General features: G+C 42.7%; 2 protein-coding genes across 3 annotated transcripts in view; one reads left to right on the top strand and one right to left on the bottom strand.

The window, feature by feature from the left end:
• The window catches only part of DRC1 (dynein regulatory complex subunit 1), a 43,336-nt gene extending 33,264 nt beyond the window's left edge, over positions 1-10,072 (top strand). The window contains exons 13-18 of one of the 2 annotated variants that reach the window (XM_003767101.4): positions 3,399-3,488; positions 4,601-4,687; positions 6,107-6,273; positions 7,317-7,466; positions 8,239-8,341; positions 9,822-10,072. In XM_003767101.4, coding sequence (XP_003767149.1) covers positions 3,399-3,488; positions 4,601-4,687; positions 6,107-6,273; positions 7,317-7,466; positions 8,239-8,341; positions 9,822-9,878 — 654 coding nt within the window. In that variant the 3' untranslated portion in view covers positions 9,879-10,072. Of the gene's footprint in view, positions 1-3,398; positions 3,489-4,600; positions 4,688-6,106; positions 6,274-7,316; positions 7,467-8,234; positions 8,342-9,821 lie in introns of those variants that run through there. The other variant, XM_031951413.1, reaches the window with a different exon arrangement.
• A 1,468-nt stretch (positions 10,073-11,540) lies between these two features.
• Positions 11,541-13,430, bottom strand: part of OTOF (otoferlin) — a 165,403-nt gene continuing 163,513 nt past the window's right edge. Inside the window, exon 46 of the mRNA XM_012547421.2 lies at positions 11,541-12,743. Coding sequence (XP_012402875.1) covers positions 12,563-12,743 — 181 coding nt within the window. The 3' untranslated portion in view covers positions 11,541-12,562. The remainder of the gene's footprint in view (positions 12,744-13,430) is intronic.

Genomic DNA, 13,430 nt, shown 5'->3' with positions numbered 1-13,430 from the left:
TAGTAGAGATATAATCCAGGTTTGGAGCCAGTTTCCCAAAAAGTTACTGCTGTTTCTGAGAAGAAAGGGCAGTAACACAAAACACCACAGCTGTAGCTGCTGCGATGCTATGTACCCCTGTTGGACATTTCTGAGCTGGCAGCTTCATAGGTTGTAGCTGAGCTGCTTGGAATCAATCAGCAGTATTTTTTAAAATTTTTTTATTGACAGAATAATGGGTAATTTTTTTACATCATTATCCTTGCACTCACTTCTGTTCCAACTTTTCCCTTCCCTCCCTCCACCCCCTCCCCCAGATGGCAGGCAGTCTCATACATGTTAAATATGTCACAGTATATTCTAGATACAATATATGTGTGCAGAACCGAACAGTTCTCTTGTTGCACTGGAAGAATTGGATTCAGAAGGTAGAAATATCCTGGGAAGAAAAACAAAAATGCAAACAGTTTACATTCATTTCCCATGTTCCTTCTCTGGGTGTAGCCATCAGCAGTATTTTTTAAAGAACTGACTATGTGCTAGGCACTATCCTTGCCACTAAGGATACATAATGTAGAATTAATCTAAGTTTGGAGTTTGCATTCAACAGGCATAGTCAGAAGTTTGTTACTGCTGAGAACTTGGATTTAAACAAGATATAAGAAGAAACATAGCATAAAAGTAATGCACAATTAGCAAACACAGTGATCACAAAGACAATATACGAAACAGACAATAGACAACATACAACATACATCGTCACTTCAAGGAAGCTCCAATATCTGGATTCCAACAGCTGGGAGAACTAGCTTGAGCAGAGTCTCAAGTGGGAAATGGTGTTAGGCAAAGTGGTACCAATCCTCCTGAGTTATCAAAGTCCCTTTTCATTAAGGGGTTTTTATAGGCCGAGAACAAGGAAGGCACTACGACAAATATTCCCATCTGATACATGATTCTTGAAATAGAACAGTCTTCCCTCTTCCCTCAGGCACAAGGATGTTTTATCACAAGAGATCCATTAAGAGAATATTTGTTTATTCCTTTAGAAGGACTACCTTTACTGTAGGAACTAGCTAGGTTTCTGAGGCAAAAGCAGGCTACCATTAAGATTGTTCATTCATCAAGGCACCAGGAAAATGGCCAGTCCTCCCGTTGCCTCCTGAGGTTTATGAATGGCTAGAAGTGCATTTCAAGTTCACAGCAAATAAATTTACACAAAGGCATGCCTGAGACTCACTGGGATTCCTCTGTAGTATTCCCCCCAAACAAAACAAAACAAAACAAAACAAAAAACCAAAATAAAAACAAAAAAACAAAAAATGAAACAGAGCTTACATTCTATGGGGCATGAGGTAGGGAAGATGACACAACTTATATAGATATGATCCCTAAATAAAAGGGGGGGAAATTAGTAGTTGGGGGATCAGAAAAAGCTTTATTTAGAAGTGTAGAAGGTGCTAGATGCACTTTGAAGAAGGGAGGGAATCTGTGAGACAGAGATCTACACGTCAGTGGGATGGCCTGGAGAGGAATGGAGAGGCAAGGAGGGAACACAGTCTAGGATTGATTTGCTGTAAAGTCATGGTATAAAGAGAGTCCTGTATATGGAGAAAGAAGGCCCATTTGGCTGGAGTATGGACTCTCTGAAGGGGAATGTATAAAGAAGGTGGAAAGGCAGATTGAGAAAAGCCTGGTGAAAGGTTTTACAAGCCAAATAGAAAAGTTTCTGTTTGATCCTAAACGCAATGGAGAACCACTGGAGTTTATTGAGTTAGGGGAAGGACATGATCTGACTCACACTTAGTGAATGTTACTTTGGCACATGTTTGAAGGATGTTTTGGAGGCAGAGAGACAAGGTAATTAGAATGCTATTGTGATAGTAAAAGCAAGAAGAGGTGAAGAGAGAACCTTGAACCAAGGTGGTGGCAGTTAAACTGAGGGAAGGGGAAGGGTGTATGAGGAGTGGTAGAGGGCAAAACAATATTATGAGTTGGCTTTGTGGCATGAGAGTGAGAAGTTAAGGATGGCAGTGAGGTTAATCTCCAACCTTGGAGATTGATGATTCTTTTTTTAAATTCAAGCTTTTTATTTTATTATTCTTTTTTGCTGAGGCAATTTGGGTTAAATGACTTGCCCAGGATCACACAGTCAGGAAGTATTAAATGTCTGAGGCTAGATTTGAACTCTGGTCCTCCTGACTTTAGGGCTGGTGCTCTATCCACTGCACTACCTAGCTGCTCCATAAAGCTTTTTATTTTCAAAACATATGCATGAATAATTTTCAGCATTCAATGTTGCAAAACTTGTGTTTCAAATTTTTTCTCTCCTTTCCCCCCAACCCCTCCCCTAGATGGCAAGTAATCCAATATATCTTAAAATATGTGCAATTTTTTATACATTTCTACAGTCATCATGCTGCATAAGAAAAATCAGATCAAAAAAGCAAAAAAATGAGACAAAAAACAAAATGCAAGCAAACAATAACAAAAAGAGTGAAAATACTATATTGTGATCCACACTCAGTTTCTATAGACCTCTCTCTAGATGCAGATGGCTCTCTTCATCACAAGACCATTGAGACTGGCCTGAACCAATTGATAATTCTTTTGACAGCGATAGGGATCTTAGAAAAAGGGTAGATTTTGGAGGGGACAATAATGAATTCTGTTTGAGACCTGTTGAGTTAGAGATGCTATATGGCATAGGTTTGCTATGTCCAGTGAGAAATTGGTGATGAGATTGAAGCTCAAGGGAGTCAGATAACCAGAATTTATTAAATACCTACTTTGTCAGCCACTGCATGGCAAGGATGAAAGTCCAACAAAGATGACAAAGGAGGAGCAGTCAGGAGGAGAAGCAGTGAAGAGAAGTGTCATAAAAACCTAGAGAGAAAAGAATATCAAGAACATGATCAACAGTGCTGAAGGTTTCAGAGAAGTCCAGGAGCATGAGGATTAAGAAAAGGCTTTTCCAGACAGACTGGAACCTTGATTGGATAATTTGGATGGATGGAAGGAACCTCAAAGGAGAAGAGGTTACTTAATAACAATGATTAAGGGAAAGCCCAGAAGCAGCACTGGGGAGAGATTGGGGTTGGATGTGAAGATCTGGGAATCCTCTTCATAGAAGTGATAGCTAAGCCAATGTATGGGAGTTGAGAAAATCATTGAGACAGCTCAGTTCAAAACCTTGGAAACACCTCCAGTTAGGAGATATGATATGGAGGCTGAGCTAGCAGAGGAGTATTCCTCGGGGTAAGAGGTTGGAAAAGGGCATACCACTCTGTAGACAAACTTCCCCAACTCCTTTCCTAGTGGTTCTACTTCTTGGAAACTTGCCTCGCCGATTAGGTGGAAGTGAGCAGAACCTGGTTTTTGACAACAAAACTTCAGGTATGTTTTTATTTTTTCCCCCACAGGGTTTTCTTATAGAGAGTAAATTGCTGAGGCTTCTCCGTCCCCTGGAGAGAAATGAAAGCTGTCTACTGAAATTAGACTCCATCTTTGCTGTGAGTTCTGAGGCACTCTTGGGAGTTTATTGAAAATAACTAGAATCCTTAATCAGAGGAACAGAATTCCTCGTAGCCCCTGGAGTGAGTTAGAGGTGGCTACAGGGACTTCTCAGGGCTCCCCAAGGAATCTTTCTCCTTTATTCCCTTGTACTCAACTAATTGACCCAAAGAACCCTAATCCTCCACTCTTCTACCCCCTCTCCACACATCTCAATCTCTAATATTCCTACTGTGACCCTACCTCCTCCTTCAAATATATTCCTTTGGACATTGCATCCTCTGTTCTTTTTGATCACTGTCAGTGCCATTTCAGATATATCCTGCTGGCCCAGCCCAACTATCTGTCTTTGTCCATTTGTCCACTAGATCCATGTTGCCCTTGACATCCATAAAGAACGAACCTAGGAGGGCAGATCCCCAGGTTCAGAGTGTTCCGAGGTAATTTGGGCCAGTCCTATGATCCTTGAGGAGGAGAAGAATAGTCATCATGTGACATCCTCTGGAATTCTGTTCTAGACTTGCCCCTCCCCTAGAGTTACAAAATAGTTTTGTAGTTAATCCTCTCTAGTTAATCCAGGAATAATGAATTTCAGAATGTTAAATCTGGAAGGGACTTTAGAAAGTACTTCATTTACTGACTCTTTCCCTTTCACAAATGAAGCAACTGAGGTATAGAGATGAGACCCAAGGTTGCATAGCCACTTAGTAGTAGAGCAAGACTCAATCCTAGGTCTCCTGACTCAAAGTCCAGTATTCTTCCCACTCTACCATATGGCCTCTGACTGCTTACTACTTTTTATCTTTATCCTTGTCCTTCCCAAGCTTACTCATTTTTTTAAGTGCTAATGTTAATTGCATTAATCTTTATGTTTTTCATAAAGATTTTTGTGTTTTGTGTTTGTTAATGCAATCAATCCCAGCTGACCTGGTATATTCCTTGAAAGAAAAGACTATTTCCTCTCTTAGTGTCACTTAGTACTGTGGGGTCTCAGCTAGAGTTTGGTGGTTTATGGGAGGAAGATGTGAACTTTGCATTGAGTCAGTTGGCCAGTGTTCCTTGGCATCCAGACAGGACCCTCAAACAATTCTTTGGCTGAATTTCCCTTTAGGCTCTTGGGATTGAAAATGAAGATGATGTTTATGCACTGGTGCAATTCTTTCTTGAATTCCAAGCTGAGAGAGAATCCTCTTCACAGGTAAGATGAAACAGAAAACAAGGGGAATGATTTGTCATCTCTACTGAGATGATGTGAATTTGGTCAGGTCAGTATTCCATCCATAGATTGTTTCTATTTATTTATTTTTATTATAGCTTTTTATTTACAAGACCTATGCATAGATAATTTTTCAGCATTGACCCTTGCAAACCTTCTATTCCAACTTTTCCCTTCCTTCCCTCTACCCTCTCCCCTAAATGGCAGGTAGACCAGTACATGTGAAATATGTTAAAGTATACGTTAAATACAGCATATGTGTACATGTCCATACAGTTATTTTGCGGCACAAGAAAAATCGTCATCCATAGATTGTTAAGCTAAGTAGGAAATATAGTCATTTCTCACACTCTTTTTTGTAAAGGAGCTAGCTTTTCTTTAGTAATTCCAACCAGGTGTTATTCTCATTCCATAGGAGAACAAATGCAAGCTCCATCTGCCAAATACATTTGGCCTACTAGTAGGCAGTGGCAAAACTTGGTTTAAAACTTGTTTTGTCTTGCCCTATTAAGTTCCTTGTTCTCCTCTAGTTCTCTATCTGATTTGTCCTATAGCCATTCTTTTGAGGAAAGGCAATGTGATTTTTTATGTTTATTATATATACATAAATATGTGCATATATATATAATACACATATAGCCAAAGAGCCCAACATAAAGTTTCAAAATCAATTCTTTTTTTTTTAAAGGATCTAAGAGCCCAGATGTAAGAAACTGTGCCTCTAAACATTATTGGGCCAACTAATTACTAAACTGACCTCTTCATAGCCAATACTAGGCTGCCTTTTAGTCCTGGATAGAACCTTTTAGTTTATTACTGGCCTTGGCTAAAGAAAAAAAGTTCATTAGTATCAGTAGTAAATTGGAGCTAAGATCAATTATCCTTTTTTCACTCAACTAATGAGACTGGCTGCTTGTCTTTTAGTTGACAAGACTGAAATTTGGGCAAGTTTATCATGGCCATCATCAACATGTCATGGAAGGTGACATGATGCTTTGACAACTTGTGAGATTTTCAGAAGCTCTGGAGGCATTTGTAAAGGTGGATTTGGCCCAGGATCCATAAAAATTTGCTTCAGGTGCTCACATTTTCCTGGATCGATGTAAGCCATATGTCAGAGAACTTGCTGTGGATGAATGTCACCTGGGTGGAGGTGTGGTCGAAAGGACCACTTAAGCCACCTTCACTGATGCTGTAAAAATAACTGATAACTTGACTTTGGCTTTATTTAGTTTACCTAGTTGATTTAACAGACATATTTTTCCCTCCCTCCAACCTCCTCTCTACAGTCTCTCTTCTTTCACTGGTATTTCTTCCTTTCCATAGTCTTCCTCTGCTTATAGACTGATTTCATCATATCAATCCTATCTTCCTTTTGGTACTGTGTCCCATCATCTACAGAACCAAGAGGGCCTGTCTACAATTCCAGAGGCTGAAGACAGTATCAAAAAGGAAAGCAATGTCCCAGGTGAAGGCAGGTCGCAACAAATTCTCCATTCTGAAGTCATTCATCCTAATGATGTTCTTAAGGCCCTGGAGGCTTATGTGATTCATCAGCAGACACTCAGGTGGGCTCAGGTGTCTTGAAATAGAATAAAAAGGAGCCGGAGTCATGGGAGGAAGTTCAAGCAGGTGCCTGAAGTTGAAAATCTGGCTACAGCCTACACAGCAGGAATATTAGAGGGCAGTGTGAATAATGAAACCTGTCAAGTGGGTTGCATTATTCAGATCTGTATATTTGGACTTCTGTTATTCAAAGTTACATATAAAATGTAGCAATTGGTTCCATCCCAATGGAAACGTATAATGAAAATGCCAAGAATGAGGTTACTTTGTGGGATTCATTATTTGTATTAATCAGGACCTAGTTATAGATGTTGAATAAAAAAAGCATTCATGGGTAGGACCAGAGCAATTCTTATAAACCTTTGTGAAGAAGAGCACATGGTGGAATGGTGATTTTAATGCCTGGAAATGCAACCTGTGGAAAAGAGGAAGAATGTATTGTTCTGGGAGTCAGAATATGAGCAGCACTTTAAAAGGAAGAGGGAAATGAAGGATGAAAGAAAATGTCTATAGGAATCTCCATGACTGACTCCATTTCCCCCTTTTATCCCTAGATAATCTCTGAAAGGAAGAGAAGGAAATAATCTACTGCTATTTAAAACTGGAGTTTTAAATTTAACAATGTCTTCCTTTTTTCCTTTTGCTCGTTATGAACATCTGATTGTGGGTGCAACCAACCACTAAGGAACCTTCAGGAGGACTGGCAGCCAGTTGTCTATAGCTTGGACAATCTAGGAATCAATTCAGCCACCTTGGCTATGAGCAACAAAACTGGTTGAATAAAAAACAAATTGGTGAACTGGACACCGATGATTTATTTGTAGGAAGAAAAAGTACATTAACACCCGGAAAAGTTAGAAGCAGTATTCTCCAAGAATTGTCCATTGTCTCCCATAATTCCTTTCTTACACAGTAATGTGCTTGAATGAAAGGCTATAGGTGGCTAGAACTAAAAGGATTTTATAGGAACAGGAGCTTGGTATTACTCAGGATCTGGGTGCTATGAGGTAGGCATGTTTGGGAACTAGTTCTTTTTATCCTTCAGGGAGGATCCAATGCCAGTAAAAGTGGTGAAACGCAAAGAGAGAAGGGACAGCTCAAAGGACACCGAATACTGGGAATCCCTGGTTCAAATCATCTCTCTGGATAGACTGAAGCTTTGGGACGCACTATTTGATGCCCTCCAGAAATACCAGTGAGTACATGTACCATGGGGAATGAAGAAAGGAATCTCCCTACACCTTAGCACTGTCCAGCTTTGAGGAAAATGACATTAAGATCTGGATCTGAAGGTGCATAGTCTACTTATCACATGTGCTGGCTCTTTAGTTTGAAAGAGGTTTGGGATGAAAATGCTGCATTTAAGTGGGAAGAGGAGCCTCTGGTGGTACAGTGGAAGATGGCACTTGCTCAGTTCCTTGCATCTTTTTCAGTTTTCTTATTTCTCTCAAAATCCCTTGCAAGTGACATGTCATTTGTCTTTGAATTTTCTGGTTTAGGAAGGCAGAATGGTGGTGGCTGAGTTATGTTTATGGCTTTCAGGAGCAAGTGAGGCCCTAAATGCACTGTCCTAGGCACTAAAGAGATGGAATTCTACCTCTAAGTAGAACCCTCTCCCTCTCATGATTTGAAAGCTATCCAAATAAAGCCCACCCATTTCTGTTAGGGGAGAGATTAGTAATAATAATAATAGCATTTATATAGTGCATTGAATGTTGCAGAGTATTTTACAGATATTATCTTGATCCTCCCAAAATTTCTGAGGTATTATTATTATTATCCTCATTTTATAGATAAGGAAACTGAGGCAGCAGAGATTAAGTAATTTGTTAGCCCCCCTCTTCTAAAAAGTGCTTGAGGCTGAATTTGAATTTGAGTCTTCCAGGCTCTGAGAATAATGTTCTATTCACTGCACTATTTAGTTGCTAAACAAACTATTAACTAGTTTTCCCTTTTTGTTGAGAAAGTGAAGTCCTTACCCAGCGGGCTAAACTGCTGAATGAAAATGACTTCCTTGAGCAGCAGAACAGAGAGCTTCAGATGCTGTTGCAACAGTACCTTGATTCCAGGGTAAGCAGGAGCATGGGGATCAAAAATGGGAAACAATGGGGGAGACAGCTGGGCCAAGGGTGCCAGAGGAGGGATGCAGGCGGTGGGGGAGGTGTAACCTGAGCAGGAGGAAGGCTCTGGGGGAGGGGGCTTGCAGGTCTGATGGAGCATGCAGAAGCGGAGCGGAGGGGGGGGGGGGGGGGGGGGGAGAACCATGACACTCTCTCACGGAGCCTCTGACTTCTTGGTTTTAGCTTCACCTCCTATAGGTCTTTCCTATCCACTCTTCCCAGTCCCCTTTGTTGTCACTACCTTCTCTCCCCCTGTCCCCCACGTAGTGAGGATGTCCCTTTAATGGACAATGTTCTTGAGCTTTCCCAGTCACCAATGGAATGAAACACAGTTGTGTGCTTGCTCCCATTATTTTTTAACCTGTTTTCAGCCTTGTTGTCAAATGCCTTCAATGGGGACAAACTGGCCTCAAAGTCAACTCCCCCACTGAGGGCAAATTCTTCACCTTGAAAAGGCCACCAGCCAGAAGTGACTCGGAGGAAGGGCTGGGGCCTGTTTTTTTGTTTGCAGATGATTGGGCACTCAATGGAGAGCTCACATAGGGCAGGCACTCTCACCAGTGTTTAAAAAAGGCAATACACAGGCAAGGTCTCTCTTAAGAATTGTATGACGTGGGAGACCCTGGCGCAGGACCAGCCAGCATGGCAGGCCCTCAGCAGAGAAGGGGCTGTGCTCTGTGACAAAGCAGAACTGAACTAGCCCAAAAGAAATGTGAGATGCACAAATGTTCATAAGGACTATCTGTATGATGAGGAAACGGAGTCACACAGCTCGAGTCTGAGGCTGGATTTGAAACTGGGTCTTTCTGACTCCAGAACCGTGCTCTATCCACTGTCCCACCCAGCTGCCCTTTGTAGAGCTCTAGTGAGAGGGACCTTTCCAAAGGCAGCACGTTCTTGGACGACTATCATTGCCCAGGCCGTGCTTGAACAGCAACCCCTCAAAGGGGAGCCTTCCCACTCACAGCAGACTTCTATTCGTCTTTCATCTGTGCTGGCTTAGGAGGTTTGGGTTAGCCCATCCAGTCTCCGTCAGACATTGTCTGGTTTGTATGAGTTATTTTTCCATCAGGATGTCCTATAAGGGGTAGGAGAAGGGCAAGGAGGAAGAGGAATAAGCACTCCAGGAAGAAAGGGGCACAACTTTTCTGGAAACAGAATCTACATGGGGATGGAGCTAAAGCTAAAGGAGTGCGTTCTTCCAAAGAGAAAGCTTTGTCAGGGTGAATGATCAAGCCCTAAAGGGCTTCTAAACTTGGCCTTCCAATGTCTAAGCAACAGAAATGGAGGCTGAAGGAGCTGGGGTGTGTGCTAGATAGCCCAAGTAATGCCGGCCAGCTGAAATGCACCATTTAGTCCCAAGATGGGAATGGCAAGAGTCCCTTAAGGATAAACAGTTTTTGTTTCCCCCTCCCTTTTTTTTCTTCCAGATAAACCTTGAATTACAAGTCCCTCCTACCCAGGTGTTAAAAGTGCCCATGATGTAAGAAGTCCAGGGCCTCAAGTGGGTACAGTGGATGAATCCTGGGCTGGCACTGTGGTCCTGCATCTCTGGGAACAGTCACAGAGCTCGTATTTAAACTTTCCGCAGCTCTTCCTTGCATCTTGTTGCATATTGAAGCAAGCCACTGTGCATAGTGCATTAGTAGGTTGCAGTTCCAATAAAAGTCTTTAAAAACCATGGCTGACTCTCTTTAAAGAAGCAAAGTCCAGTTTCATAAATCGATCACTACCTTGTATCTTAGCCGCCTCCTACATCTGTGTGGGAGAATCAATTTCTGGAACCTTTGACAGATAAATACCATTTGCCCCTGGGTAAAAGCAACCTTAACCCTTTTTATTTTTCCTACCCTTGGAGACCAATCCAGTTCTAACAAAGGTCCAGAGATATTGTGTCAGAGAGACCAGCCCAGTTCTAACACAGACCCATAGATACATTTGTGACAGAACCCTGGAAGTCTGGTGCAGATAACCCTGGGAGTTTTGGCAGTTCATGTGATTCTGGGGTTCTGGAGCAGTTTTGTAGGTCTTGCCTTAAGGTCCTGTTCTGATTTGCCATGGAAATTTAAAATCTTTTAGATTAAGGATAATTTGGAACTCATTCATTCCATCTCACCCCCAAACCTTTCTACCCTCACATTGAAATACATATAGTTGGGTTGATACTTGCTACCTTTTATAGGTGATAAAAGTGATTGATCCAACCTTTAGCTTTTAATTCTGACCCTCCTAGAGGTGACCTGCCATGAGTTAGGGCTTTTGATATGCAGAGTGGACAAGTGAAAAAACCCTGGAACTTAAAGGCTTTGGCGCTAGGGTGGGTGTTTTGCTGATTTTTTATTCCTGCATACCATCTAGAAAAAAACCAGTGACGGGCAAGACTCTCCATGCTGCTCCTCTTCTCTCTCTCCTCTCCTGCCCCCCAATTTCTTCATTATCTTACTATTTACCTGAATAAGCCTCTCCAAGAGATCCACAGTAGCACATTTTCATGACCACGTAACTTTCTTCTTGGAAGTTTTATGCCTTATTTTGATCTATCCTTTTTCTTTAATTCTGTAGTACTTTTTTTTAAACCCTGATTTTGTTTCATTTGAAGCAGAAAAAAAAGTTGTCTTATCTGGCTAGAGAAGGAAGGGGCCAGTTAGAATTTCACCAGGCCAGGAGAGAAAAGGGGGGAAAGCTTCTGGACTGCATTGTTGGGGCTCAGCAACAAGTGCCAGCAGGGAGTGAGAGACATTGAGGGAGCAATGCTTCACAAGGAGCATCAGCAGTGCTTGGCGGTTGTGTGTTTTACTCAGAAGGCCCACATTGCACCGAATGCAGAGGCATCTAGGTAGTAGGCAGTGTGGATAGGGCTCTGGGTCTGGAGAAGGAAGCCCCAGGTTCAAGCCTAGCCTCAGACACTAGTTGTGTGACTCTTGGCAAAGCACTTTATCTGTGCCTTGGTTTCCTCAACTGTAAAATGGCCATAATAGCATCTACTTCCCAGGGGGGTTGTGAAAGGCCAAATGAGATATTTGTAAAACACTTAAGTGTGTTGCCTGATGCAGAGCAGGTGCTCAATAAATGCTCACCCCCGCCCCCACTATCTCAGCCCCATCAAGCCCCTCTTCTCTCTCAGGAATCAGGCAGCTCTGATACTTGGTTTTGTTTTTTTTAATTCAAAGAGAAAACAACATCCAAAGATGAAAAACAGAGCAGGAACACAACCCTAACAGAGAGAAGTGCTTTGTGCACAGCGGGGAGAGTCAGAGTGGGCAGGACTTGGAGAGAGACAGAGGACCAGGGCTGAAGCCATTCTCGGCACATTCCAAGCCTAGTGGGCCCAGGTGGAGGGAAGGCCAAAGGAGTCAAGTGCACAGACACGCTGACAGCAGGGCGGGTGCCCCCACGGAGCTTGAACTGTGGGCAGGGACAGGGACTCGCATGAGGATGGTTAAAGATGCCATTGAGAGCTGGGTCCTGGAATCCACAGAGGATCCTTGGCAAAGCTGGGCATATCCATGGGAAACAGTGAGAAACCTTTCATTTTCTCCTTATGGGGAAAGCCAGCCTTGCCCGAGCCCCAGAGTAAAGCAAAGAACAACGAAGGCAAGTGTAGTCACCAGAGGGAATGGGGAGCAGGGGGGAGACATCTGTTCCAGTTCTGGAGGACAAAGGTCCCCTGCGCTCCTACTGTAAACCTAACATGATCCTGGAAGTGGATGATGCGGGGTGGAGAGCAAGGGGGAGTGTCGGTCTCTCGGGGTTTGCAATCTTCTTGTGCCTTCATCCTACAGCTCAGGGCTTACCATGATTCTCTGTTAGTGCTATGCAAACTTTCTGGGTCAGGACACTGGACTCTGGGAAGGGTTAGGAGGCTGTAGCCCACTTAGGGATTTCTGTGACCAAGTTAGACCTTGGCAAAGTGTTTGGGGGAAAAGGTATCACCTAACTAAGACCATCCCTTGCTCTGGCAGTCTCGCCACTTGGAGTTGGGTTGAGGGGAACAGCAGCCCTGGAGTCGGGAGGAGAAATGTAGGGACCAAACAAGACTTCCTGGGGAGCCCACAGAGCCCATTTTGCTACTGGGCTGCTCCACGGGCTCTCAAGAGAGAAGACAAATGGTTCAAATCACAGAAATTCCAAACACAGACACAGCTGGGCCTAGGAGAGGTGGAGGGGGCAGTCAGGCTCCCAGCAGCTTCTTGACCATGTAGCCAGGGAGGCTGTAGAGAAAGAGGGCGAGCATGAGCAGTCCCAGCAGAGCCAGCACAATCTTGATAATAAGCCACTTGTACCGGGTGCAAATGAGGTACTTGATGGACTTCAGAGGGTTGAGGAACCAGACAAATGCAGTATCTGGCCGGCTGGGGAGAAGGAAAAAGATGTGAGTTTTGATGTTTAACAGAGTAGCCCATCCATCCTTACTCAACCAGCTGCTCTTGTAACTTGGCCATTTGTTGCTATTTCTGGAGAGAGACCATGTGCTCTAATGTCTGAAGCACTGGACCTGGAAGATAATGGTTCAAGTAATGCTTTAAAGACAATCAGTTGTGTGACTGGCTTTGAAAGGTACTAAGTCTTTTTTTTTTTTTTTTTTCTTCTCCTAAATAGCAGGTAATGATAGCACTTATCTCACAAGGTTGTTGCAAAGTCCAAATTACATATTATACACACAGTGGTGTCCATATGCTATAAATTCAAAGTACTGCTTTTTATTACTCCAGATGGCACTGCTTGACATTATCCAATCCTGATCTGCCCTCTCCTGCCCATGTAGACTAACAGAATCATTTCTCTGTATCACTAGCTGCAGACTTTTTCATTCTCAAAATCACAGATTAATTGATAATTTCTAGGAGAAAATATCTCACACACTTTCCAACCCTTAGTCTTCTGATGCTTGACAACTTCTACTCACTGAATTATATTCTAACTTGTATAATTATTTGTATCCATGGCCTATCCTCCTAGGGAGGGACTATATAGTTTTTCACATTTGTACTGCTGGTACTTAGCAAGCTGCATAAGACACCTGTGCCATCTCCCATCTC

The sequence above is a fragment of the Sarcophilus harrisii genome, chromosome 2 (assembly GCF_902635505.1).
Source record: "Sarcophilus harrisii chromosome 2, mSarHar1.11, whole genome shotgun sequence".
Taxonomy (NCBI): Eukaryota; Metazoa; Chordata; class Mammalia; order Dasyuromorphia; family Dasyuridae; genus Sarcophilus; species Sarcophilus harrisii.
Note: the sequence above shows the minus strand (reverse complement) of the source record. Positions and strands in the feature narration are given on the sequence as shown.